General features: G+C 41.2%; 1 protein-coding gene across 2 annotated transcripts in view; it reads left to right on the top strand.

Moving 5' to 3' along the window:
- The window catches only part of Timeout (circadian regulator timeout), a 210,896-nt gene that overhangs the window by 171,400 nt on the left and 12,543 nt on the right, over positions 1 to 26,953 (top strand). For both annotated transcript variants that reach the window (XM_076441354.1, XM_076441353.1), the window contains exons 16-20: positions 22,733 to 22,804; positions 22,893 to 22,980; positions 23,055 to 23,253; positions 24,039 to 24,276; positions 26,181 to 26,278. In XM_076441354.1, coding sequence (XP_076297469.1) covers positions 22,733 to 22,804; positions 22,893 to 22,980; positions 23,055 to 23,253; positions 24,039 to 24,276; positions 26,181 to 26,278 — 695 coding nt within the window. The remainder of the gene's footprint in view (positions 1 to 22,732; positions 22,805 to 22,892; positions 22,981 to 23,054; positions 23,254 to 24,038; positions 24,277 to 26,180; positions 26,279 to 26,953) is intronic.

The following is a 26,953-nucleotide window of genomic DNA, read 5'->3' as shown; positions in this document are numbered from 1 at the left end:
AATCCAGCAACTCGGTTGGTCGACGGTGGACGTACGCGTCTCTCAAAGCAACTAACAATAAGTTCGCTCGTGGAAACCGCCGGTTGTCCAATTTAGGAAATTTAGAGGTGTTCCTTTGAGACAGAGAGACGCGGCGTGCAGTAGAAGGCGGCAAAGGTCGGCCGATCGGAACTGATGCGGCAGGAAAAATGGAATCGTTTCCTCCCGATAACTGGCTCCTTTACGGTGCGCCAACGGAGCCAGGAAAAACAGACGAGCTCTCGGTGCCTTGTATTTCGTCGGGGCCGATGTTAAGTCTCCTATACACCTTAAAAAATGATGCTTCAGTTACACCCTGCCGATTTTTCTCAATTTCCTGTCGACGAAAAGTACCTGTGCCCTTAATCCAATTTTTCCGGTAACACTCAAATATTAGAGAAAAATGCAGAATATAGGATCTGAAAGTAGAGGTTCCAAGCTTTAACATGAGCCAAACTAGTTTGTTGTACCATTATTTTTCACAAAGTTATGACAGTTTGAATATCAACTATTCTTACACACCTTAAAAAATGATGCTTGGGGTACACGAAAAGTACCGATGTCCTTAATTCAATTTTTTCCGTAACACGCAAACATTAGAGAAAAATGCAGAATATACTATGTGAAAGTAGAGGTTCCAAGCTTTAACATAAGCCAAACTAGATTGTTGTACTATTATTTTTCACAAAGTTATAATAATTTGAATATCAACTATTCCATAACTGTCGCGCAAGGTGTGAACATGGCACGAAACATCGAGACCGTGTATAGAGAGCTTAACACTTTGAGACAGGTCTCGGACAACGTCTGTGGCGACGTGTAGATCGGAAAAAGGAACGCGTTCGCAGATTTTCTGCGTTGATCTGTGCCTCGAGTGCGCCCCGACTCTCCAACTACTTTCATTTCCCTTTGGGACGCGCCCGTAGGGAAACTCGCTCGCCTGTTATCTCATTTCCGATAACTGTTCGGTCGAAATTCTTCGAGGAGCCCCGGTTCAAGATGAACATCTCGAGCTGTTCGAAGCCTGCAGATTTTCCTTTAGGGTAGACCGGCTCGCCCTGATTCATGATAATACAGAATTTCATTTAATTCCGACAAACGGCTGCGAAAATATTAGGTCGGATTTTCTCGAGCGAAAAGCCAAACTTTTTCATTCGATCACCGGCTGCGCCCGAACCGGTTTGGAAAAGATAAATTGTTTTAAAAATCACGACTGGTTAAACGTGAAAATACTGAAAATGCAATTTTCTCCGACCAGAGTCGAATCGAGAGTTACCCTCTCTCTGCCAGTGATGGATTGGTCACGTGGCCGTGCCGTGCTGGAAGGGGAAGGTAGAGTGGGGAGCGATTGAATAAGTTCGTGCCCAACTTGAAAATAAAATTCAATGGTGAAATTTTAGAGAGAGTACAGCATTATCAATCGATTATATAGTCACCATTCTTTCCTAATTGTAGAATATAATTTCATTTTTACACTCTGCTGTGCAGTTTGCGACATCTATGAATATCGGGCACGAACTTATGCAATTAATTTAACTCGAGCTATTTTAAGTGGAAAATAAAACATTTGTCCGACCTAAAATATTTCCATCCTCTGTGATCTTTTAAATTTGATGGGCATGAAATTGATATAATAACTCGTACAATACTCAAATGTTTAGTGATTGATTTGATACCAACATATTTGAGAATGTAAACAATATTTTGGATAATGGTCGAGCAATTTTTAGTGTTAATAAATCTGATGCAGAAGAATCGATCGCACGTTGTACCGTGCGCCAATTGATTCCGGAACACGATTACTTCGAACGAAAGTGTCCGAAATTACTTGTTGCGTATGAAATCGCCGGAATTACTTGTCGGGGCAATTAGTCCGAGCAATTGAGTTTCCGCGACGCGTTTAATTCGGATTTCCATTTCGAGTGATTTTTGCCTAGTTCTCTCCGCGGCCAGGCGCTTATGGCTCGCACCGCTAATGGGCAAAACCCGGCGCGTAGATCGCAGATATCGCGCGTAATGCCACGGCCCCTCCCCGAACAATTGCGAACCGACGTTTTAATTTTAGATAAAAGTGAAATAACTCCCCGCGGACAGATAAACCTGTACGTCCCACACGGACGTGAATAGCAATTGTCACATATGATTCTCCTCCCCCTGTCCGTTTTTCGAATCTACGCTGATAGCGACTGGTTTCGATTTTGTCATTTTTTAATATTTCATATTTCGAACGGACACGAGCCGCGCAATAAACTGCAAGGAGCGAGGCTTGATCCGAATCGGTGAAGAGGGATGAACGCAACGGCTCAACTTCAAATAGAATATTTTATCGGTGCATTTATTGCAGTGCGTGCGCCGCCTTTTTATCGTAGTGATTTTTCAGAAATTTTTCGATCACGCGTGTCAGCGTAGAATGTTTGAAGAAGAATTAATGAGGAGTGTGTACATTTTGGATGGACCTTATATTGCGATCATGAAATTTTGGGCACGACTCCTCCCAATATTGTTCCATTTCATGAAAAAGTGATATGTCAAAGTTTTAGATCAATCGGACGTCGGGAAGACGTGCCACATTACGGTGGACTTTAGCTATACCTGGTGAAATTTTTTTAAATTGTGCCATTGGGTAAGAAAATAATTCCTGCGAAAGATGAAGTTGATCGGATAAAGGGAGGACGTGCCACATTGACGTTGAAGTTGCGAAAAACATGAAATTTTATAGGAATGGGAATATTTGTTGTTTTTGTAAAGGGACTATCATTGTAGATGTTTAAAAAAGGGTGGTTCCATTTCAAAAAATGAAGGTGAATATCTCTAAAAAAAAATGACATAAAAACGAAAATTTTGTTGGTGTCGTATCATTTTACCATTCAACTTTGTCTTCAAGACATTTAATGTATCTTTGAAAACAACAAAGATATTTGATTAGCTGACTCACCTTGTATGCCGAAAGGATAGGAAATCGAAGGAACGATCGTGTTTATTCGTTCATTTTTCGCGTGCTTCCGCCGCCGTTCATTTTCCCCCGAATATCTCGCGTGGCAACGGGTGAAAACCGTCATGAAGATCAGAGATATTGAGCTCGGCCGCGTTGGTTTGTGACACATAGCACGACGTTTTAATTTCAGATAAAAGCAAAACGCGACGCGACGATAAAACGCAACTTATAGCTCGCCCGTGATAAAACACCGACCGCGGTCTAGCAAAAATCACTCGCCCTAATTCCCGGCCATTTTTTCCCGTCCATCGATCTCGAGACGAGCAATTTATTTTGCGGACAAGTCTGTCCACCATAGTCTTTTTGTTTGTCGCAACAAACAGTTCGATAATTCGTCTTGAAAGATCATTGAGATCTTCAGTGTCCAAACGAAGAGCAACTGCCTTGAAACAATTCGAATTGATGGGAAGCGCGTCACAAGGTAGAGTGGGACTCGAGTCTTAATCTGGTAACTCTGATTGGTGGCCCGACACTAAGTTTACACCGTGCGACTACTTTTAATAAATTTCCCATTAACATTTCGGCAATATTCGCCTCCGAAACTGGCCGGAAGTTTCGACAGAATCGGCGCGACCGCCACGCATTTAATTCATTAAACCGCTCAGAAACGTTCCGAATCGAACTAACGTTTATAACTCCGTTGACACTGAATTAATGAATTCGGAAATGTGTTCGCGCGAAATGTGTTTCGCCCGAAGACTCGCCGAGTCACTGATAGTTCAACACGGCCGGCTATCAGTTTCGCATGTTATCGGCCGTTTAATTCCGCGGTTTCGTTGTGCGTCATGTCAATTATCTTTATTTAATAATAACGAGCAATTAAATGCTGCACAACCCAATAAATACGCATTACGTCTGCGTGTAGAACAATAAATCATATTCCGGTAGATGTCACACGCGTCCCTAACGGCATTAAACCCTTTCGATCTCCTCAGCTGGAACGGAGTAATTAACGCCAATTATTTCCTTAATATTGTTGCTGTTCAGAATTTTCTTTTACACTGGCTGAATTTCTGTCGGAAATTTTATATCATAATACAACGTACGTTTCAGTGGATGAAATTTCATTTTATAATTATCATCGTTTCGAAATGGAAATATTGTATGTAACGAAGATTGTTGTCGGAAAATTGATAAAAAAAATTGGATGGCTCCGTGCACCGAAATATTTGTCGGGCTTCGGAAAAATTGTAGTAGCTATCGGATGGCCTGGTGCAATTTAACGACGAATGACCCAACGTAACGGAGCGGTACTAATGACGGCGATTCATACATGTATTTCAGAGATGTCGGAATTATACGCATGGGGTTTACGGGGGCGGTCAGCCCCGGTGGAAGGTAGCCAGACGGATCAATATCACATTACTATAAATAATTAATAGGCACGTCCGATCCTATGCGCGCCTGTGTACTTCCTAGCTATTTCAATTTTCTGCACTGTCGAATTCGCGCCGGCACGGTAATGTTAATTGCGTGTCACGCCGAGAAAACGAACACGCACACGCTCACACAGCAACGGAAATCTATCATCGCGACCAAGCCGTCCGATTAATACAACAACAAAATCGATTATCGTTTTGAAAACACTGCGATCTTCACGATTGGCTCGCAGACACGAAATTTTAATAAGCGGGAAAGTAATTTCAGTATTTTAAGGTGAAATACACTGCCCGAAATTACCATAAAGCCACCTGATTTTTTGGTGAAATCTTATCATTATGTCATAGTAATGAGAAGCTGATGCACCATAGCATTTTAGAATTTAGGATCATAAATTGGCATTTAGGATGAATAAAAGAAACCATTTATATGATTATACTCATAGATATATTATTTATTTACAGAAAAACGTTTTTTGTTTTCTATCGTTTTCTATGACATAATTATAAGATTTCACCGAAAAATCAGGTGGCTTTATGCTAATTTCGGGCAGTCTAGAGCCCAATTTTTTTATACAAGCAATCAATTTGAATGAATAAGATGTTTTCCCTTTTGTTCCCTTTAAAAACTCTTCGCTTTAAAAAATATCAGAGATGTATGCTGCCAACAGATAGCGGGACACTATTATAGTGCGGACGATATTTTATGTCATAGCTTTCGTGCTGTTCTTGTTAGTCCTCGAGGAAATGTGCTGGATCACCGAGAGGCTTTCAACAGCCTCGGATCTATAGATCCCTTGGTAGCCTATGAATGAACTCCAAGGGGTTCATAAAGTACTGGCTTCCTATGGGAATAACGTCTCGTAATTACGAGGGGGTAATTAATTTTAGCTTACATGAGATTCTTGATGCCACACTGCGAACGGAGAGAAATTATTAATAGCCGTTTCACAGCGAAAAATTCTAATATCATATTCGTAAACATGTCTATGCAAAATTATATAGATATAATTTACTTCTCCATTTAGTTCATTTATTTCATTAATTTCCTAAAACATGATTTTTCAATGCCGAAAATTCTCATTAAAGCTATCGTTCCCAGATTGAGCCAACAAACGTGAGATCATCCCCTAAAAATCGAGCGAACATTTTTTTCTCTAAACTTTCACGAAGAATAATGTTTGGAAATTGCCCGTCGAATTTCCAATTAATTCGTTCACTTCGAAACACGCGGTGCGTGTAGTAATTAAATCCACTGTAATACAGTTTTTTTAATGAATTCACAATTTCAGTTGTTCCATTTCCCTAATTCTTCTTTCTGTCTTTTTTCCGTGGACCGGGCAAAGCATGACCGCGAGTAAATGTTGACCGCAATCCGTATGCAGAACGAGTTGCACAAAAGAAAGAGTGTGCAGCTCTGCTCGGCTAATATTGTTAGGGATTAACTTAAATAGAAAGAAAATACAGCACTCTCAAGATTCAATCTACACACCCCTCAAAGACTGCGAATTAGTCTAGTACACAAGGAATTTCGGGTGCGTCTGAATGTACAATCTCGATAATTGTAAATTAGAAAATGTAGGACCTGCCTGGTGTTGAAAATTGTTAAAAATTATTGGAAACCCGAGAGTACACGCGTTTTCATCTTCGCTTTTTCGTGCAATCAACTGTTCCTCGAGAACCCCGGCTCCTATAATTGATTTCGCAGCGCAATTACGAATAATTGCTTCCCGGGGAGGTCTTCAATCCGAAATAATTGAAACACTTCGAATTTCACTGTTGTTATCGATGGAATCAGAAATTCCCGGGCGAGTTGAATGGATCCCCGCATTGTTTGAAAAACAGCGACGTTGATATAACAATAATTCAGCGAGATTGTGGAACTTATGGCTTGGGCCGCTTCATGAAATTTCAATGGGCGCCGGGCGTCGACGATGGCGATCGTAGGGCAACGCGTAATTCGTTATAAATTTTCACGTCGATAATTACTGTCAGTGAAACACGGTCATCGCTCTCGCGCTGTATTATAAGCGGAATTGCCTATTCATTACCTAATTAGATGTCGGAAACATACGCGGAGGATCGGCAGCTCGGGTTCTATATCGCTCCGCACACCGACGCTAGTTAATATCAGGGATTTAAAAGTATAAACCATGGAATCCTTGATCAACGCGTATCGGGGCCGATACGATACCATCCATAATATCTTCCGGATGCACGCGCTAATTACTGCGTTAGGGACTCCGACAACCACGAACTATGTGCCAATAACGGCGAATCGATCGCGGTAACCGAAACTCACCGCTGTTAAGAACGGTCTCCCTTCAATGTCCGAACCCTTGGCCTTCTGACGCCATATGCAACCCTAACGAGACCGCCTCGAGACACCCCCTTCATCGGATTTCATATATTTCGAAACATTTTTCACGAAAATAGTTTGCGAGCATTAAGGGAAATTGAACAATTCGAACCGTACGCCTTCTGACGTCGTCTGCAACCCCAACGGAACCACCCCAAGACCTCCATCGATTTCCATTTTTTAAAAATAATTTTTTACAAGAATATTTAGTTTGTGAAAAATAAGAGAAATTGAACGGTTCAACCCCTACGCCTTCTGAGGCCATCTGCAACCCTAATTAATAATTGCATAAGTTCGTGTCCGCGATTTTTCATTGATGTCGCAAACTATACTGCACAGCGGAATGTAAAAAAAATTATATAGTCACCATCTTTATCTACAAATAGTAAAGAATGGTGACTATACATATAATTGATTAATAATGCTGTATTCTTTAAAATTTAACCACTGAATTTTATTTCCAAATCGGGCACGAACTTATGCAGTCATCTGATATTTTTAACCCTTTGGACTCGAAGCAATTTTAAATCGAAACATTTCTTTCAGCCCAGATCAGTTTTATTCTATGCAATCTCTTTCACATTGTGCACATCGAATTGAGCCTGTTTCCTCATACAACAGTTGAGCTTTGTACTATTCATAGAATACAGACGAATGTAATACTATTAAAACTGTTTTGAATAATCTGGCGCCTCAGAGAGTGTGGCACCGTTCGAGTGCAAAGGGTTAATTATTCACGAAAATAGATAGCGAGCGATAAGAGCAATTTAATATTTTTTTATACGTAAAATTACGTTTTTCCGGAAAATCAATGTGTACATTTTGTCGCGTGACGTTCAACTATCTGATAATAAGATGTTCAGAAGTATCCGAGGAAGGAGGAAATATTGAGCGAGCGAATCCGACGTGATAAACAATCGATTAATTAATACCGGCGCATCGGAAGCAATGGGTTCAAGTTTAAATTGAAGTCGAACGAAATTACTAATTCCCCGTCGGAGTGGCAACGGAGTTCAAATGGGAAAAGTTTTATTAACTTACGAATGTTTTCTAGAAATCGTAAATTTCCCGACCGGTCACTGTCAATGAGCCACGGTGAACATCGAGAGATGCTAGAGGGTGGGAAGGGGCGGAGAGGAAAAGCGAAAAACTCGCGTAATCCGTCGGATGCGGCGCGCGGTGTGCATCCGCGCGGCATGAAAATTACGCTCGCGAGATTTCGCGACCATTTCGCAGCGGCCACGAGACGTCTTCGAATCGAGTTAGCGGGATAAGAGGACTTTATCTTCCGGCGAGCAGTCTCGCGACAAGATGAATCCCAGCGGCTTTAATATCTCGTATTTCGTGGCGGACTGGAACAATTAGAATTGAATTGTCAGCTGCCACGAAGCAATTATATCGTAATCCCGTTTCCCCGCGGAAACTTTCGACGACGGTATTCTTTCCTGTCGCGAAATTCGAGACACGACCGGTCGACGCCATTACCCAGCCCCGTCAGACATCCGAAGGGTCCTCGAACTTTCAAAGTTCTAAATTTTAATGTTTTAAATTGCTAATTAAAATTAAATTACTGAATTACTCAAAAGTTGTTATAAGTTATCTCAAAAATGGCTAAAGGTGTTGTAAAAATGTACCTCGTTTGATTTGAAGCAACTTTTTCCTTTGCGAAAATGTTCTGCGAGGCTTCGTTCAGTTATCAACGAAAAACACAGACCAATCAGGTTGCAGTGGGTAGATTCCGGTAGATGCGCTCGGATTGGTCAGTGTTTTTTGTTAATAACACTTGAACGGAGTCACGGAGTAGATTTCCGCAAAGGACAAAGTTACTCCAAATTACTTCAGGAATCCCCTACATATGTAAAGGAAGTACATTTCAGGAAACATTTTGTACAATAATCCTGTGGATTACAATAGTATTTCTCGATCAGAACGCTGTACAAAATTCGCATCGATAATTTTCGAATGATGGAATTTCGTGAAAACGGGATTTTCTATGCATCGTGGGGAAATGCACTAGGATGCAGTCGAATTCTGATCTAGCTCGCGAACTGCATCGAGTCCATCGAATCCGGTAGTTCGGCAAACGAGTAGAAATAACGTGTACGGTCCGGATACCCACTGGGGACACGTGGACCGAAGTCATGTTTGCGATCTCGTTGTCCATTCCTCGGCCAGAGGAATTGCTCGAAGTACGTCGCGCATCCTGTGCTGCCAGCGAGGATGCACCGGGACTAGGCGAAGGCAATAAAACTGCACCTAAACAACGTGGTCCGTGTAGGAAAAGGAAAGAAACGTCGGGGACGAGAGAGAACGAAGAAACTCGAGAACAAGGATGTCGAAGCTGCATCGTTGCTGCGGGAGGTTAGGTCAGGTGTGGTCGCCGTGACAATGGTAGTTGCTCCAATGACAGTAACAGTTCTCGTAGCCGGCGGGACGCTGTGCTCCCCGTGGGGAGAGTCTTGGCTGATGATAGTGCCGAGGATTGCTATAGTTGCGTTCCCGATAGCATCGCGAGTTCATCGTCGCGATAATAACCACGATCACAGATGTTTTTGATAATATGGGCGTTACGATGATCGTCATGGTAACGAGCTATGTTAAGATTAGACCCTGTGCTCTGGACACTGGCATTCCCGTTCTATCGGCGTCGATATTCGCATGAACGCGATACCGGTTAAGAGACTACACGGAGTCAAACAAATCTGCGTTATGAAAAAGAATTTCCCCTCCATTTCACGTTCATCATGTTTCCTCAAACATCATCCAACAAAGAACCCTGACTTCGCTCCAGACCATCATACGCCCTCCAAAAGAAAACACTGTCAACATGTTTCCCCGGACATCATCCAATAAAGAACCCTGACTTCGCTCCAGACCATATGCCCTGTAAAAGAAAACACTATCAACATGTTTCCTCAAACATCATCCAACAAAGAACCCTGACCTCGCTCCAGACCATATGTCCTCTAAAAGAAAACACTGTTTCACTCGGACATCACCCAACAATCCGCACACAAAGCTCTCCCAAGCAGCCCTAACATCGTTGAAGAACAAATCCAAAGAGCACCCCTTATTTTTCACGAGGTGCAGAATCCCCGAAGATAATCCCCAGAGCAGCGATCGGTTAGTGTAATCCCATCGTGATCGGCGATCGTTGGCGAACGCGACCGTTCTCCGCGACACGCTAATAAACTTAGCGTCAACAATGCCCGCAACGATAGTTTGATAATGATGCCGTTAGCGTGGCCGGGGTGGTCCGTGACGTTAGTCACATTAGTCTTATTGTTAGCCAGCCAGCCTGCCCCCTGCCCCCTTTCGATAACGATAGCGAGCGAAGAGGGGCGCTGTGTAATCCTGACTGTACTGATACCTGTGGCAGCGATGATAGCGGAGATGCCAGTGGAAGTACCGCATCTGGTCTTGGTGAAAAGGTAGTGTGGGGACCCTGGGCAACGGGGACGTGCTCGCGTTGACAACTAGCTCCCGAGAAAGGGGGACGTTTCCAGCGATCCGGTTTGAATAAGTAGTTACCGGTCTAATAGTAGTGCCGGACCGCGACGCCCGTTGAATACCGAATTTTCAGCTCGCCGCGGAATGAGCAGATTGTTCCCAACCTGAGAGAGAGAGAGGAGCGAGAGAGAGTGGAAACCCTGAGGGAAAACGAACGGCCTCCCAACGCCCTCGGCCTCGACGACTGCTCGCAGCGAGTCAAACGGCCATAAACACCTCGGCTCTTTCTTCAGCATCGCCCCACTCCCTGAAGAGTGCCCACCCCTCCCTTTTTCCGCTTTATCTCGTATGCAGCCCCAGGTTATAAAGCGTTTTCGACCCTTAACCGGTCGTCCACCCTGTCCCCCAATGTCTTTTTGTTGACCCATGTACCGTCAAACAACCGTCCGCAAACACCGTCGACGCTTCAACACCGATGCTAGCTAAGACAGGTTAGAGTCATCTCGAGCAAGCCAAATCCGGGGCTGCTGGATTGCGTTTTATGGGAGACCTGGCGGTCGTGCGGAGTTTGGGGATTTTTTTCGGGTGTTTTTCAGTGCCTCGCGTAATTTTATTAGACTGCGGATTTTTACGCCACTTTCAATTTTTGTAGACGAATGTTAAGGAAGTGGAATACAATGGAATCTTATTAATCTTTACCACTGGAAAGTGATAGTAGCCTTCGCAGATCAGACATGGGTAAAAATTGTACTAAATCCTGTCGAATTTTATATCGTAGCCTTTCTTGAAAATTTTCAGAATTATGCGGTCCAGTAATCATGGTGAAAATTGTGACTTATTAGAATTTGATACCGTGGACTGTCGACATTTAATCGAACGCGCGACGGCTTTGTTTAATTGATATTCTTCTTTCGAATGACAATTTGCTCGATTCGAAGCAATTAAATGATTTAATAGAGGTATTTCATTAGGCGGGTGCAGTACTTTGATATGCACCGTGTATCAGGATAATTAATATTAATTAACCTAATTAGTATTAATATCACTTAGACCGTTTAATAAGCTTCAGGGTATTAGGCAATTGTGTATTTTTGTAAACATTAAATATTGAATGGTTCTGTAGAGCGCTCGGGGTGGTAAGAGGGTTAAAGTAAATTCGCTTTAAAATTGATCGATTTCGTAGGAATTTCTGGAATCACAAAAGGTTCTCCTGCAGGTGGCTTTGATCCCTTTGCGATCTTCGTTGAACTGCCGGTGCCGGATTAAAGCAGGCTGATCTTATCCAGCGGCCTGTTAAACCCTCACGTAGCCGCTTCATCGCCGGAGCAGAAGAAGTCGTCGTTATCGAGTTTTCAATGAAACCCATTGTTGGTTAATACCGGGGTCGAATCGATTATTCGCCGACCGTCGTTTTCGGGAATGGACACGATGAAAGAGCGCCAAAAGTGCAGAGTACACGACTTTCACATGCGGGTCGGTCGACGGTTTTTCGAACGGATAACCGCTCCGATACTGGTTACCCACACGTCACGTTTTCTGTGCCAGCTTTTGTTATCGAACCCCAGAACTCCGATAAGTTATTCGAATGAAATCTCGACGAGCGATTATACCGCAATCGCGCGAGCCGCGGTTCCCTCCTTTTTAATTTATTTGTCCCGTGGCGATCCCCGGTTGTCAGCTGCTAACGATCGTGTACCATCTGTTTCATTTGATACCTTCCTGTATTCGTATTTGAAAAACTATAAATTTGTATTTTTACATTCTACTAATTCGATCACATTATTTCTGCATCGACGTGACACCCGACTGACGTTATAATGTTGCATTATATTATCACGATTGATCGCTTGATCAATGATTATTAATCCGATCCGCGATTACGGTAACGATGATCATTTGTTCGATTTTATGCTGGCGCTCTCGTTAAATTGTCAATGAAGATCGAGTGCATGGAAACAGGAAAAACAAATTTAAATGAATCGCACGTGTAACCATTATTTTACACATTACGCAGTATCGTTAATATAATTCATTGCAAATATGTAAAAAATATGGGATTGCTTTAACAAATATTTCAGATTTGAAATATTCTGTCGTGAAGTTTATATATTCGAAACGGTTACACCCTCCCGAAACGCGTCACGTGGGGAAAAAGTGTGGGGGGAAAGTCTTAATCTGACGGCTCTGTGTTCTATTCAAAGGTCGGCGGACAGCGAACATCAAAGCTTTTTTAACTGTAACCCTCGCGTTGCACAGACAAAGAGGTGGAGCAGCGGTGGGCAGAGCAGATTTTAAAAAGGCCTCCAAGGACGTCTCGCAGAAGATATACACGGAGGATGTCATCTTGCTCGCCGCTTTGTGGCGCGGATCAAATTGCCAGGCCGCGCGAAGCCTCTTTTTTTCGTTGAACGAGACCGGGAGCCACCCTTTCGAGGGCCCTTTCCTCGTTAATTACGTTAATAAGCTGGTTAACTGTGCCCGACCAGATACGACGTTACCATTATAATAATGAGGATAAGCTCCCTTCAACGGAGGATGGGAACGTATTACGCGGTTCGGCCAAAGACACTCACCTTTTGCGAAGCCTATTATTCAGCCTAACAATATTATACAGACACGTACAGGGTGGCCCAAAAAAGTACCTCCTCGAAAGTGGTGATTCTCAAGGCCACTCGAAGTAACTTTTTCCTTTGCGAAAATCTTCTCCGCGGCTTCGTTCAAAAGTTATTAACGAAAAACACGAACCAAAAGAAGCGCGATTAAATTGGGCGGGTCCCGGTTCGGCCGCGCCCACCGCGTCCTTATTGGTCCGTGTGACATGATCCAAATCGTATCGTGTTTGGTATCATTTTAATCAGAAAAGTGTCAGGAGTACGCTAATAACCTGGTCGTAGAAAAATGATCGAACCAAAAATAGTATCGTCCGAAATTAGGCTACCGAAAAATCACCTGTACGAAATCGTTGCTCGTACAGCGGCTCCATCGATTAAACCAATACCTGAATCGATCGCGAACGCGAGCGGAAAAGAGAAAGTAAAACGGAGAACTAAAAAGAGGTCCGCGAACGGGGAATTGCTCGCGAAACTGCGCGGTTACACATTCTCGCCTCTTTTTGGCTGTTGCAGGAGGCCGAACGAGAGACTGTGCTTCTTTTTATTTGGAAATCTCGCGTTACCTGCCGAAACCGCGTTCATCACGGTATCGCGGGGAAAAACGCAAAACGGCCGGGGCTGCGCGGCAAAAATTATTTCAGAGATTGCCTGCTTTAAATGCAATACATGGCGCGAATAAAAAAGACGAGCCGAGCGAGGGAGGCTTTGTCGCGTCTCTCTCCTTCCCTCTCTCTCTCTCGATACCGGTGTCCATAGACTCCGGTTATTATCTCCTCACAAATTACACCGGAGTTTTCGTCCTCCCCCATCTCTATTTTCACCCTCGCCTATTTCCCCACCCCCGCCTCTACGTTCCGCGTCTCTTATTTTCGGAGCGTGGAAATTCTGATAGGCTGCACTTTCTACCGAGCCTATTTACCTAGCCACTGTATACTCGTTAGACAACACTTATTACCCGAGTAACGTAATCGCATAATGCCACCCTCGTGTTCACGCTCGCGATACCGGTTAATTTACCGTTTCGGGGATCAAGATTGCCAGCGTAACCAGAGATTCGTATCGGATACTGCCGTAGCAACCGGTATGCTAATTAGAATGTATTATTGCGTCGAGGCCCTGTCGTCGTCTATGAAACATGTTAAAAGATTCTGCGATCTTTTTTCTATAGGGGCGAGTCGCGGCTCGAAACTGTAGCTGAACGAACGAAATAGGTGTTGTCTGATTTAGGTATTCGAGAACGAACTTGGGCAGCATCGAAATTAATTATTTGGTAATCGTCGAAATGGAATTCACATTTAATCTTTCGATTCCTCGTTCATTTGATCGAATAGTTCGTCACATTTTATAAACGTGAATACATTCAGCAGATTTCCGATTCGACTTTCGTGACGAAAAACTGAATAATAATAGTATGAATACTTTATTTTTCCGCTGAGAATCCGATTTAGAATAAACTTTAACGGAGTCTGTGCGCGGCCGCCGGCTCCTAAAATTTACCGTTACGTTTAAATCCGTTTTCCATTTCCGTATTAGTTTTAAATCGCGACCGAATTTCCGGTGAATGCTTGTCCTGTATTCTCTTGAATATTTTCGCAGCCATTAGAGCAGATTGCGTTGTCGAGATTTATCGGCGATAAAATGAAAAGAAATGTCGGAGGACGCGCATTAAAATTTAAATTTTTGCGGTACTATTGATGCCCCGCAACGCCGAGAGAAACTCTGTGCTGCCTTGCAAACCTGTTCCATACATTTTCAAAAGGCATTTATAAAACATGATTCCGAAGGAAACAGAACTTTCGCGAATGTTTTACATTTCAATTACTGTTGCTCGTTTGATCAAGCACCGACACATTGACCCATAAAGGAATTCTATTTTATAGTGAAACCATATTTATTCTTTACACGTTTATTTCAATATTCTCCTTCCATCATTGTTACAATTTGCATAATATATTTGAAACTGGTGCAGTTTCAACCGATTCTTACGATGTGTAACAAACAGCATACGAATTCCATTTGGCAGAGCACATGTTAATTCATGTTAATCGATTTTCAAGTTCTTTACCGTTTGCACAACGCGTGTATAATAAAAGGCGAGCATACATCGCTCATAAATAGCACGTTTAATCGCGATCTCGGTGGAATAAAAGTGTTCGACGATCTTCTCCAATTAATAAATAATTGCACGGCCGGCTGTCTGCCACGTCAAAGTAAAAGTTTCAAATGAAACGCGTGCCGTTTTAAATTCTATAATACTCCTCCAGTTGCACATGAAAAACGATTCGCACAAATTCTGCTTCGTCCGTAAACCACACTGCAGAGCGCTGTATATTTAATTTGCGTAATAATTCTCGGGGCGAAGTTACAGATTGCGCCTGTGTTGCTCATCTGCCCGTGCATTGTATAAATTAGCTTACTTTCTCAGATACAGCACGCGTTCTGCAAACCCTCGTTGCGAAATTTTATTCGTAATACATTTTAGTGGTTACCTCCCTGGCCAGCGTCACTTTTATTGCTCCTAATTGCGAATGTTTGGCGACGGCTGAGCGTAAAAAGCCGGCCAAATCGCTCGTGTAATGTTTTCTATATCACAGAAATATATTTAGAATATTTTCTATATCGTAGAAATATATTTAGAATATTTTCTATATATATCAAGAAAATATATCTATAATATTTTCTATATATCAAGAAAATATATCTATAATATTTTCTATATATCAAGAAAATATATCTATAATATTTTCTATATATCAAGAAAATATATCTATAATATTTTCTATATATCAAGAAAATATATCTATAATATTTTCTATACCACAGAAATATATTTAGAATATTTTCTATATCATGGAAATATATCTAGAATATTTCCTATGCACAGAGCCTAATTAAAAGAACGGCTTATATTTTTCACAATAATACATAATGATAGTATCAAACATGCGAAAGCCGAAAATGGAGAATTGAGTTCTAAATTGTTTAATCTGCATTGTATCTTCTCTAACATTCTTTGTTATAATGCTTATTCTGCAAAATACGCGAGAGGTGCTTTAATAATTCGCGACTAGGATGAAATATATGAGATTGCAAACTCGACACGGTTCTGACGTGCAATCCTGTGTGCGCGATCATCTGCGCTTAAACAATTCAAGCATAATCCCGTTGATTGCTGACCCTGTCTCGCAGGCGTCTGGAATCATGACAGAATTGTTCCACGAGTCCTGACGTGACTTACAGTGGATCGAAGCGTCTGTGCACGTGTTAATTGCAGCTCGTTTGCCATTCCCCTTTGCAAAACAATGCGAAACAACACGTCCTTTTTTTCTGGAAACCGTGAACCAGTAAATATATCGTCGAAATACTTGGACAGCTGTTTTTCCGCGAAGCACATGCTATTTTATAATTGTGTTAGACGCAACGGGAACACATTTGCGAAACCATAATGGCCCCATTTATACGTAAGACGCAACGGGACCGTGTCGGGCGCATGACAAGCCCATAACGACCCGGCGAGCTGGGAAAAATATCCTCGCGTGCGTACGTTTCACTCATGTATAAATGAACCTTAAGGGGACATAATCTTCGCAATGGCTCTCCGTGGAATTTCCTTTGTAAATTCATGCGATAATTTCGGATCGTTACCGCGGTCAGACAAATGGGCCCTCTCTGATTTAACGCGAGGTAATATCACTGGCATTTTCCTTACTCTCTCTCTCTCTCTCTCTCAAAAATATAGTTCCTTGAAAGGGAAGATTCCTCGGATCATTTCAAGTAACTTTTTCTTTTGCGAAAATCTTCTCCGAGGCTTTGTTCAGGAGTTATTAACGAAAATCACGTACCAATCACAGCGCGCCTCCGTGAAGGTCACGCCTCTTGTAGCCACGCCCCGATTCTTCAGTGTTTTTCGTTGATAACTCCTTAACGAAGCGTCGGAGAAGATTTCCGCAAAGGAAAAAGTTTCTTCAAATGCCGTCAGGAATCGCCCTAGTAAGGGAAGTACATTTTTGGGACGTTTGTTATGAAATGTTATGGTTTCAATAATTATTTGACGGTCGGTTAATCCAGATGGATACATAATTACAATGGTAGAGTGTTTTCTGGTAAATTTGCACCGTCAAGTGGACACTCTGTAGCACATTGGAAACGGACCGAAAGAAAATTAGCTGTCTACATAGGTAAACCAATCAAGCGTTGAAACCCTATAACCATGAACGTGTTAGAAGCGACACTGTGATCGCGTGCAAATCGCCTTTGTATCGCCGGTACACGTGTACGAGCGTACCCACACACCTGTGCACACGCAGGTGTGCTATTATATGTCGCCATAGAATTCTAGAGTCGATCGATAAGCCTGTAATGTGACATAACCTGAGTTATCGGGAGACTTTGGCCGTGCACCGCTGGTAATCGTTGATCCGAGAGAACCTACCTACGTACCATGTACATAAGTGGTTAATCCATTAGATGAACCGAGCTTTGGTAACGTAATGCTTCTACGCTGCGGAGCAATATTCCTTGTTCCATCGAAGCACCGTCTAAGTAACAAATTAACTTCGCAATAAAATTCGTACATCCTTTACAACTAAAAAAAATGTTCTCTCCTTCAATTTTCGTATTTTCACTTCTCCGAATCAGGCGGCAGAAGCACTTTCAGTTAATTTGGTGACACTCGAGCCAGGATCCAGCAAACAGCGTGCAAAATTCGTCAGAGTGGGGGACATGTTAATTAACATTGATCGAGTTTGCAATCAACAATTCTTGAAACTATGTTCGAGGGGTAATGTTTATTGGTTTAGTCAGTGTGCAGTAGAATCTGAATTCGGAGTCGGTACCTTAGCCCGAACATGTCTAAAAGCTTTGATAGAACATCTTCGATCACGCCCGGTTCCGAAACTTTGGTATAGATACGCAATCCCAGGATACAGTTCAGGGGCCTTACAGTTCTCGTATCTACGAATTACATTATATCTCTCCTATTCCTTGACAAGATTACATTTCGGGATTATATCTGATGGTACAACAGCTCCCTTAAGAGAATCGCAAACCGAGCTATTAGACGTTAACAAATTACATTTAGAAATTCGGGATTGAAACCGAACGAGCAGGAGGACATTGGATCTGCTCATTAAATGTTTCATTAATCCGTAAACTGTGTGTAGATTAATATCAAATAATTATTTTTCTCAACTGACAAAATGATGAACCAACCTGATAAAATATGGTCGCACGGCCTGTAATGATTGGCAATAAATATTAACTCCCGTTTCGTCGATATTCAACGCTTAAACAATGCTTTATTTTAATCACATTTAAGGATATCGTGGCGGTGCTGTATAAATAAATTCGCTGAAACTGGAAAATTAAGTCGACGATGCGGAAAATATATGTTTGATTAATTTGAAAATCAGCAAAAGTTGTACGATACTTTCGTGTCTCGTCCGGATAAATGAAAATTAATTTCATTTTCCACGTAATCTACTAATTATATCGTCCCCTGTTAATGACGTTGAGGTTACTTAACAATTTTCCGATTCCTCGATACGCGCGATGTTAACACATTACGCGGAGCGATGGGCAAAATTATTGGGCCAATGTAATTTTCACATTATAAATATTCATTAGTACGAGAAACATTGGATGAAATATTCATTTTTGAAATGTACAGGATCCGCGTATTATGCGAAATGAATATTTTTGTAGTTATGGATATTAAAGGTTCCTTTTATCCATCGCAGAATATTATTTAAATGAAAGGAGAATCTATTATACAGTGTGTTGGCTTTGCATATGCGAAACGGTGTTTGGTAAGATCGAACGAAAACAGGAAAGCAATACTAAATGTTTACCTATCATCGATCTGGAGGACCATCAGAGAAATGTTTACCTGAAGTGAATAAAATAATGGCCGTCCACGTATAAAAACACTTATGCAGTTGCATAAACGTGTACAGACTGCACAACTATTATTCCCAGGGACCAAACATAACAGTTATTCTCAAATTTTTTACGATAATAATCATTGATAAAAAGTTGATTATTATTGAAATTTAAGATAATGTAGACAAAACATAAAGAAAATATTTCGAAGAACAAAATGATTAAAAAATACCGATTGTCATTCTTCGAGAAGTTCATTTCGACGATCGAATTTCTCTTCTCTTGTTCATAATAATTATTGATGAGAAAATTCATTTTGGTTGCTTATTTTTAATTATTGAGTTGTCCACTCTTTTTCGGATGGAGCAAGCCTGTGAAATTCATTGAGAAGGTTTCGTACAACAAGACGAATCAACAGACCATAAGAACAACACAAAATCTTTTACACTATGTTTAATAATAATAATATACCAGTCAGCGATATTACATGCTGGAGAAAATCAAATTTGAACATTGTGTTACACATGTGCTGTCTATTATAGTGAGCTAACTTGTCTGACCATCGCTTACTAGTTCTACTTACGATGGCTGCAGACTGTGGCAGGCTGTTATCTGTTTCCCATCGATCTTAATGTCCTCATTCATCAATTTACATCGCGTAGCCCTTATTATGCCCTACTAATATTTATAAACACTGTGGAATTCTCTTCACATTAGTAAAATTATTTCCAACTAACAGTGGATCTCAAAAAATATAAAATTGATGCACTATCGACGATCTTTGTATTTTCTAACTACAGAAAGTACGGTCTCGGCAGGTGTAGTGTTATTATAAATGAAGTTTCTATTCCGTTTTCGACGGGATTGGGCTTCGTTTCGAGTGTTCCACGCGTGCGATCGTAAAGTCGCTGGGAAACGAAGCCGATCAATTTTTTAAGGCATTAATTCCTAAATTAGAGCCTACCGAGCAACGTTAGCGTAAATCAGAGAGGGCTTGGGGGAAAACCGAGCTAATTCAGAGCCGGCTAATCCGCGCGAGCAAATGTTCGCGTAATAGAAATCGCGTTTAACGTACGAGCGGATCGTACATGTTCGATTCGAATACATTTTTCAGTGCGTTGCTCTATGTACACGATTAATTCCGAATGGAAAGCTTTCTCGGGAATGAAATTCGGGTCAGGGCAAGGGTTTATTAAGTTCACGGTTCTGCGAGTAATCTGATGAATGCAGTTCGTAATTAATGCTTGACCCGATTGCGGGAACAAGATGGCTAATGCCTTCGCGATGAAAACACTTGTTGTAGTTTTCCGCAAATTTTATTACACGATTTCACCGACAAAAGCTTCGCTTCGAACAGCCCCAATTTGTTAACTTTGATGTTACCGACATTTTCCAAGTCCGTTAGTTCGCGAAATTACATCTGTTGTATTTCATAATGATCAATCGGGATGATGTGAATGTGGAAGCTGCGTATTGTAACCAGAATATTGAAAGTGTAGTTATGATAATGATAAACGATTCGATTAGCAGAACGCGCTTCGAATATAAAATTTCAATATGTACTTTCACATTTCTAAGGCATCCAGCGAGAACGGAAAAATATTATAAATGTAATAATAATTATAACGAAGCAGTAGCTTGCATCTCCGAAGAAGAAACATTATTATTTCGTAATTTCTCGCTCGAAATTTTTATGGCTCGCAATGCTTTCAGCTTTTCCGATGTCAATGAAGAGTTCGATAGTTGTTTGAACAGTTCCGAGATCCGAACTGAGTTTCGGCGTCGCCGGTGAGTTTCGAAAATTTAAGAAACGTCAGATCTCTCGGTGTGCTCTCTGTTTTATCCGAAAGTTTCGCCGCGGCGAGTTCAGGAGACCGCGGAAAGGAACAATTAAAACTTTCGGTTGAAATAGTATCGTCGTCGGCGTCACTTGGGCAAACTGGATTCCTCGGACAGCGGGGAAAGTTTTCTTTGGTCGTGGCAACACAGCAGTTTAAAACGGAACTTTACGTGATGATTTAAAATACTTGGTCCTGCTACTTTTAAAGGACGTTTAGAGTCGTTCCACAGCGTGCCGATCCTTTCGATGGATATTCGATAAACTTATGTACAACAAACATCATAATACATTCCGCACGAACCTCGCGAGCGAGAACTACGATAAAGTATTCGAAAACGAGTGGATCCCTGAAAAGTTTCACAGTCACCGGATACTTATGGATCGCAGTGTACGCGAGTACACGCTCGGCAACGTCGAATCCGATCGAATTCGATTCCGTAGGTTTCGCGTTACCGTTGTTTTTTTCTCTGCAGCTCGCGCGGACGATCCGACGAGCAGCGAATTAAGCGGCCGTGGAAAGACGATTACATTTTCGACGTGTGTGGGCGAGGGGGGGGGGGAGACGCGGAGGGACGATGGCCAGAGAAAAATTGCGCCCGCTGGAACCGGCGATTGGATCGGCACAAAGCCTCGTTACGGCCGCACATTTTCTAAGGCTTCGAAACGTATCCTTTTTCCGCGATCACCCCTGTCCCAGCCTTTTCAAACTTATGCACGGCATTTTTCCCCTCCGACTTTCCAACCAGCGCTCGCTAACCCTTCGAGGACCAGTGCCGCCATTTTGACGACGCCAGACTCCCACGCCCAATCATTTCGTACTTTCACTGCCGAATCGGCAGCCTCGCAAACTTTTCTATTTAACCCTTTGCACTCGAAGCAATTTGAATTCCAAAATCATGATATTTGTTTCAACCCAGATCATTTTGATTCTATGTAATCTTTTTTACATCGTGCACATCAAATTGAACCTGTTTTCTTATATAACAGTTGAGCTTTTTACAATTTATAGAATACAGACAAATTGAAGAATGTTAAAACTGTTTTGAATAATGGTATGGATAATTTTTAGTGGCGCTTCAGACTCGCCATTCGAGTGCAAAGGGTTAACAATAAACTAAAAATGACAAGATTCAATTTATTTGGATTTTGTGCGGTTCTTATAACCAAGATTAGAACGGAGCTATAAAAGTAACAGACACGTGTTGCCCTATGAAAAATGACAGGATTTAATTTAATGTTTAATCGTCGAGCAAAAACGTGTCGGCACTGAACGCGTTAAATCGTTTCCAATATAAAAGATCTGGAAGTGTTGATGATTTCTGCTGGTTTATTGAACTGAGGCTCGATCGGCGGACACCGAAATACTTTTGACGGGGAGTGTACCGCAGCGGATCTCCAGCGGCCGTCGCCGATTTCCGGAAATTCGCAAATTAATCCGACCGCGATCTTTTTTACCGATGGCCCGGTTTTTCGCAGCGTGGGCGGCGGATTTCAACGAGCGATTTTCGGAGGTCGCCGATTCCGATTCCGAATTGAGAGAAAGAGATAGAGGGAGAGAGATGGGAGAAAGCCTGGACCTCCGACGTACGATTTTGCCGTGGCCCGACGATGCACCAAACCGACAGTCGAGATTCATTGATTCTCTTCCCTAACCGGATTTCAATGGAGTGCTTGTATTCCCTCGAATTCGTTTTCTGCATTGAAACGAGCCTTGCGATTGTTTGCAGGCATTTTCGTATTCGGCCGACGAAGGAACGGTGACGAGCATTCCGATATTTCGTCCGCGTCGCCCGCCCCTTTTGTCGACCGCTGAAGAATTAGAAACGCATTCCTGCAGTCGACAGATTTTCTAGTTTCGCTCGAATCCCTCGATCCTCCCAGTTTTGTCGCGTCAAAAATGAGGGTACTGTTACATTATTTTGAACCTATTAAACATGCTTAGACGGAAAATAATTTCTATTTCATTCCAGTATATGTTGTGATTCAGCTAGAAAATTATTATTTTGCATAAAAATCCGCTGTCTATTAATATAAATTGAAGATTGATCAGTCAAAGAATTAATATTAGATGGAGATCGAATCAATGTAAATGTTCGAATATTTCCGCCATTTCTAAAATGTGGAATTGTTGATCAGGAATACGTACACCACGTGCAGCGAATAAAAGAAAATAATAAATTGTTTGTTTGTTTGTTACAGTCGAAGACGATCCTGTTACACAAAGCCATACGAACCCAGTTGAAAATGCAGAGAATGCTTTTAACGACGAAGGTACATTATAAAACAGAATATCATGTGTACGATAATACTTTCAAAAATAAAATTCATCAAACATATTCCCGGGAAAATATTGTTCCAGAAAATGAAGAGGAAGACGAGGAGGAGGAAGCCCATGAAAGAACGACAAAGATCGAGTCAGATTTCAATTTTTCCGATTTCATTCACAGGTATATGACAGGAACAATACATTTTTTAATGTTAACAAATGAGATTAACAAATTTCTGGTTATTTCTTCGGAAGATTCGCCAATATGAAAGTCGTGAAAGCGATGGGGATTCTGCTAGCTCAATTCGATAAGAATACGGATGAAGTGAATCATTACGTTAACAAGATGTTGCATCGGATAGCGTGGGAGTGCAAAATGCCGGGGATGATGTTCCAGGCGTCCATGTTCAGAGCTTTCCAAAGAATTCTCGACTCCAAATATCCTGGTCACAAGGTAATTTTATGCGAGCCAATTTACCAACTATTTTAGCTATTTCTCAATTTTACTAAACAGTTCTCTCGGAAGTTGGAGAATTCCAAACATTTATAAGACTGCCACAGTTTCCATCGTCACCGCGGTCGAGTTAAACCCACTTCAAATACTAATGAAACAATAAAAGAGAGAGAGAGAGACTCTCTCTTTTATATTTTGAGGTGAAATAAAACCAAATTTTTTTATCCAAGCAACGAACTTTCACTAATGATGATGACCGGAAATCGTACTTGAAGCTTTCTTTTGCCGATAGGGACCAGAAGTTTTATGAGCGCGGAATTGTGAAGAAAAGAACATCGAAGAAGTAAAAATTGGGTTTTATTTCACCCTTAAAATACCGAAATTACTTTCTTGCCAACCCTGCGAAACAATAAACCCGTGTAAAAAATTGAGAGACATCCCACAATGAACCAAAAAAAAAGGGACCTTACTGCCCAATTCGCCGCGATTAAGGGCTGCGAAATCCGCATGATTTGATAAAGCGGACGGGCGTAATTTTCATTCAGACACTATTAACGTCCTGAAATGTTTGTCTTCGCCCACGGTTGCCGAGGAATAAGTCTCTGGGTCCCCTTGCGCGCCTGTGTACTCTGTTTTTCTATTAACTTCGGGTACTTTAGCGAGGAATTTACATTTCTGCAGTCCGCTTAATGGCTGCCGGAAGTGCGCGGGGGTGTCTCTCTCTCCTCCGAGCCATGAAAACCGAGAGTCTCTAACCGCCCCACTTCGTCTCGGTTGCGTTGCAGGAACTTCAAAAGTTCGCCGTCTTCATAATCCGTCGTTTCATCGAAGTCGCGCAGAAGAACCGGAAGGCATACATGGAGCTGCTCTTCTGGAAGACCACTCGTGACGCGACCGAGGTCGTCGAGGGTTACAACGCGGAAACGGATAACAAGAAAGTTTCGCGCAGCCTCTGGACCGAGGCCCAAGAGGACGAGTTACGCACGCTCTTTATGGAACATCAGACTAACAAGTATTCCCAAGGTACGTTCCTCGTGTTCGCAAAATCCTATGATTTACGAGTCTTCTTCAACGGCGAAGTATCCTGGGATAATTTTCTTTTTCCATGGACGGGGCTCCACTCGCCTTTTCCGTCCCGTGCCCTTCCCTTTAACCCTCAAGTGGACCATCAAAATGCACTTTAAAAATCCAGTGATTCAATTAAATTATTGGCTCGTTCGGAAAGTCTATGGATGTCTGCGGATGTCTATGCAGTTTTCAATTTTTGTAGGCGAATTTTCAGAGAAAGTGGAATAAAATAGAATATTATTTACAGTGGCAGTAACCTCTGCAGATCTGAAATAAGTAAACATTGTACTCAGAGTTGTGCAAAACTTTTATTTAAATAAAAATCTCGAATAAAGTGGGTTTTCTCCAAATGGGTTTCAAACCCATTCTATTCGAAATTTTTATTTGAATAAAATTTTTGCCCAACTCTGACTGTACTCAATTCTGTCGCTTTTTAAATTCTACCCTTTTTGGAACATTTTCGAAATAAAAATATTCTGCATCGCTTAGAGGAAGCAGTGATTAAATAAAAATTCATTTCGCCCCTTAATAGTCTTCTCACGTTGAACGCAACGTAACAATATTCTCAGATTTTAAAAAGTTTTCCACTGTTTTATATTTCACCCAGTTAATTTCTTCATAACCCATTTCATTCGAGATTTTTATTTAAATAAAATTTTTGCCCAACTCTGATTGTACTAAAATATTCTGCATTGATTAGAGGAAGCAGTGGTTAAATAAAAATTCATTTCGCCCCTTTATAGTCTTTTCACATTGAAGGCGACGTAACAATATTCTTAGATTTAAAAAGTTTTCCACTGTTTTATATTTCACCCAGTTAATTTCTTCATAAATGCAGAAAAATCCGCAGTCTAGTCTCTCATTGTCCTTTGAGAAAACGAAATGACTCTCCGAACGACCAAATATATTTAATATTCATTGCCATGGAACTACACCATGATTTCGGCGACACCTTGTATGCACAGTTGTTAGCGACAGAGGACATCGATAGAACCGTAAATGTTTAAAGAAAAAAAATCCCGAGCTGCCATAATTAAATTAAAACAGACCGGGAACGTTTCGTTTTGTTGCTCCGGGGTACCCATTATAATCGAATCCAAATACTTTGATAATGCTCCAATTAAAAAGTTTCCCCGTGGTACTTCAATTTTACGGGAGTTCGAACGAATGAATTTGCTTTTATTTCCTCGATGATTGCAAATTAGAAATTAATAGAGAATATCGGGAGAGTGTTCGATTTGTTTCTTTATTCATCGTCGAATTATTATGACTTTGTAATTGATTATTTCAATGAGAACTTTTCAATAAATAGCAATATATTTTGTGAGAGTTGATGGACGAAGGAAAATTTTGTAACAATTGCTTGCGAAGGTATCTGCGGTAACAGTTTCGATAATGAGTTTCAGCTCGACAAAGATCTTATTATTTGTAGCCGCGAAATCCTTAACATCAGGATTGTTAGATGCTGCTGAGAGTTACCGATAATATTAGGTTACTGATAACAACGTCTTCATTTATCGGCTAACCGAATCACGTACCCCAACGATGATCCAGTTAGCCACCCCTTCTTCGAATCAATTCACGGACAATATTGATTGACTATAAATAGTACAAACACTATTAACTCCGATCCACCATCCATTCGAATTCCATTTACATTAATGGAGAAACAAATGGCTGAGATTTCCGCTTGCGCTTTCAATTAGCGACAAAGTGCTTCAACCACCGACCAAAATAAACAATCACTTTGTTTTTAAAGGTATTCCGTTCAATCATATAATACGCGTGTCTCTTATGGTACACAAAAATGAATAAAGTGGAAATTGTATTAACAAATTTTTGATATTCTGTTTGTCTAGATCTTGTCGATTGGATATTAGAAAATATTAATCAAGAGAGAACTCGTCAAGGTGTCATCAAGAAATTGAAGGAGCTGTGCTTAATTGTCAACTCCAAGGTTAGTACATTTTCAAAATTAATTCATTTAATGAATTGCTAACCATTTTATGCATTTCACGAAGAAATGAACTGGGTGAAATATAAAACAGAGAAACATGTTGAAAGTCTAAGAATATTGTTATGTTGTTTTCAACGTAAAAAGACGATTAAGGTATGATATGAATTTTTATTTGACTACTGCTTCTCGCACAGTCGCTGCAGAATATTTTAATCTCACTATGCTCTAAGGATTGGTAAGAATGAGACCAATTTTCGGAATGGAATATTCAAATTCCATCATGGCGAGCTAAAAAATTCTATAAATACGTAACTACATTATCAAGCTGAACCAAATGTTGGTAGAGGTTCTATTATTAATACTCTGCGAGAATATTAATCGTACTAAATAGACCGGGTGATTAATATTTATACGTAGTTAATATTTTATACGTGGTTAATATTTTATTCATGTTGTGTACGTGTTTCTCTCGCGATAGCCTGTCGCATATTTATTCGAATTAGCTTGGAGAATGGCTGGAAATTGTGGAGTCGGGTAAGAATGTGACCTAGGAAAATATAGCAACTATATCTGCTGAAGATTATTCCCTGCCTTGATCTATGGGGCGTCTGAAGCTGACACACCCTGAGACTGTGTAATACCCTAGTCTTCCGAGAGATATGACTGTATTTATTA

The sequence above is a fragment of the Lasioglossum baleicum genome, chromosome 16 (genome assembly GCF_051020765.1).
Source record: "Lasioglossum baleicum chromosome 16, iyLasBale1, whole genome shotgun sequence".
Classification (NCBI taxonomy): domain Eukaryota; kingdom Metazoa; phylum Arthropoda; class Insecta; order Hymenoptera; family Halictidae; genus Lasioglossum; species Lasioglossum baleicum.
The sequence above is the reverse complement of the archived record's forward strand: the minus strand, read 5'-3'. Positions and strand labels throughout refer to the sequence as shown.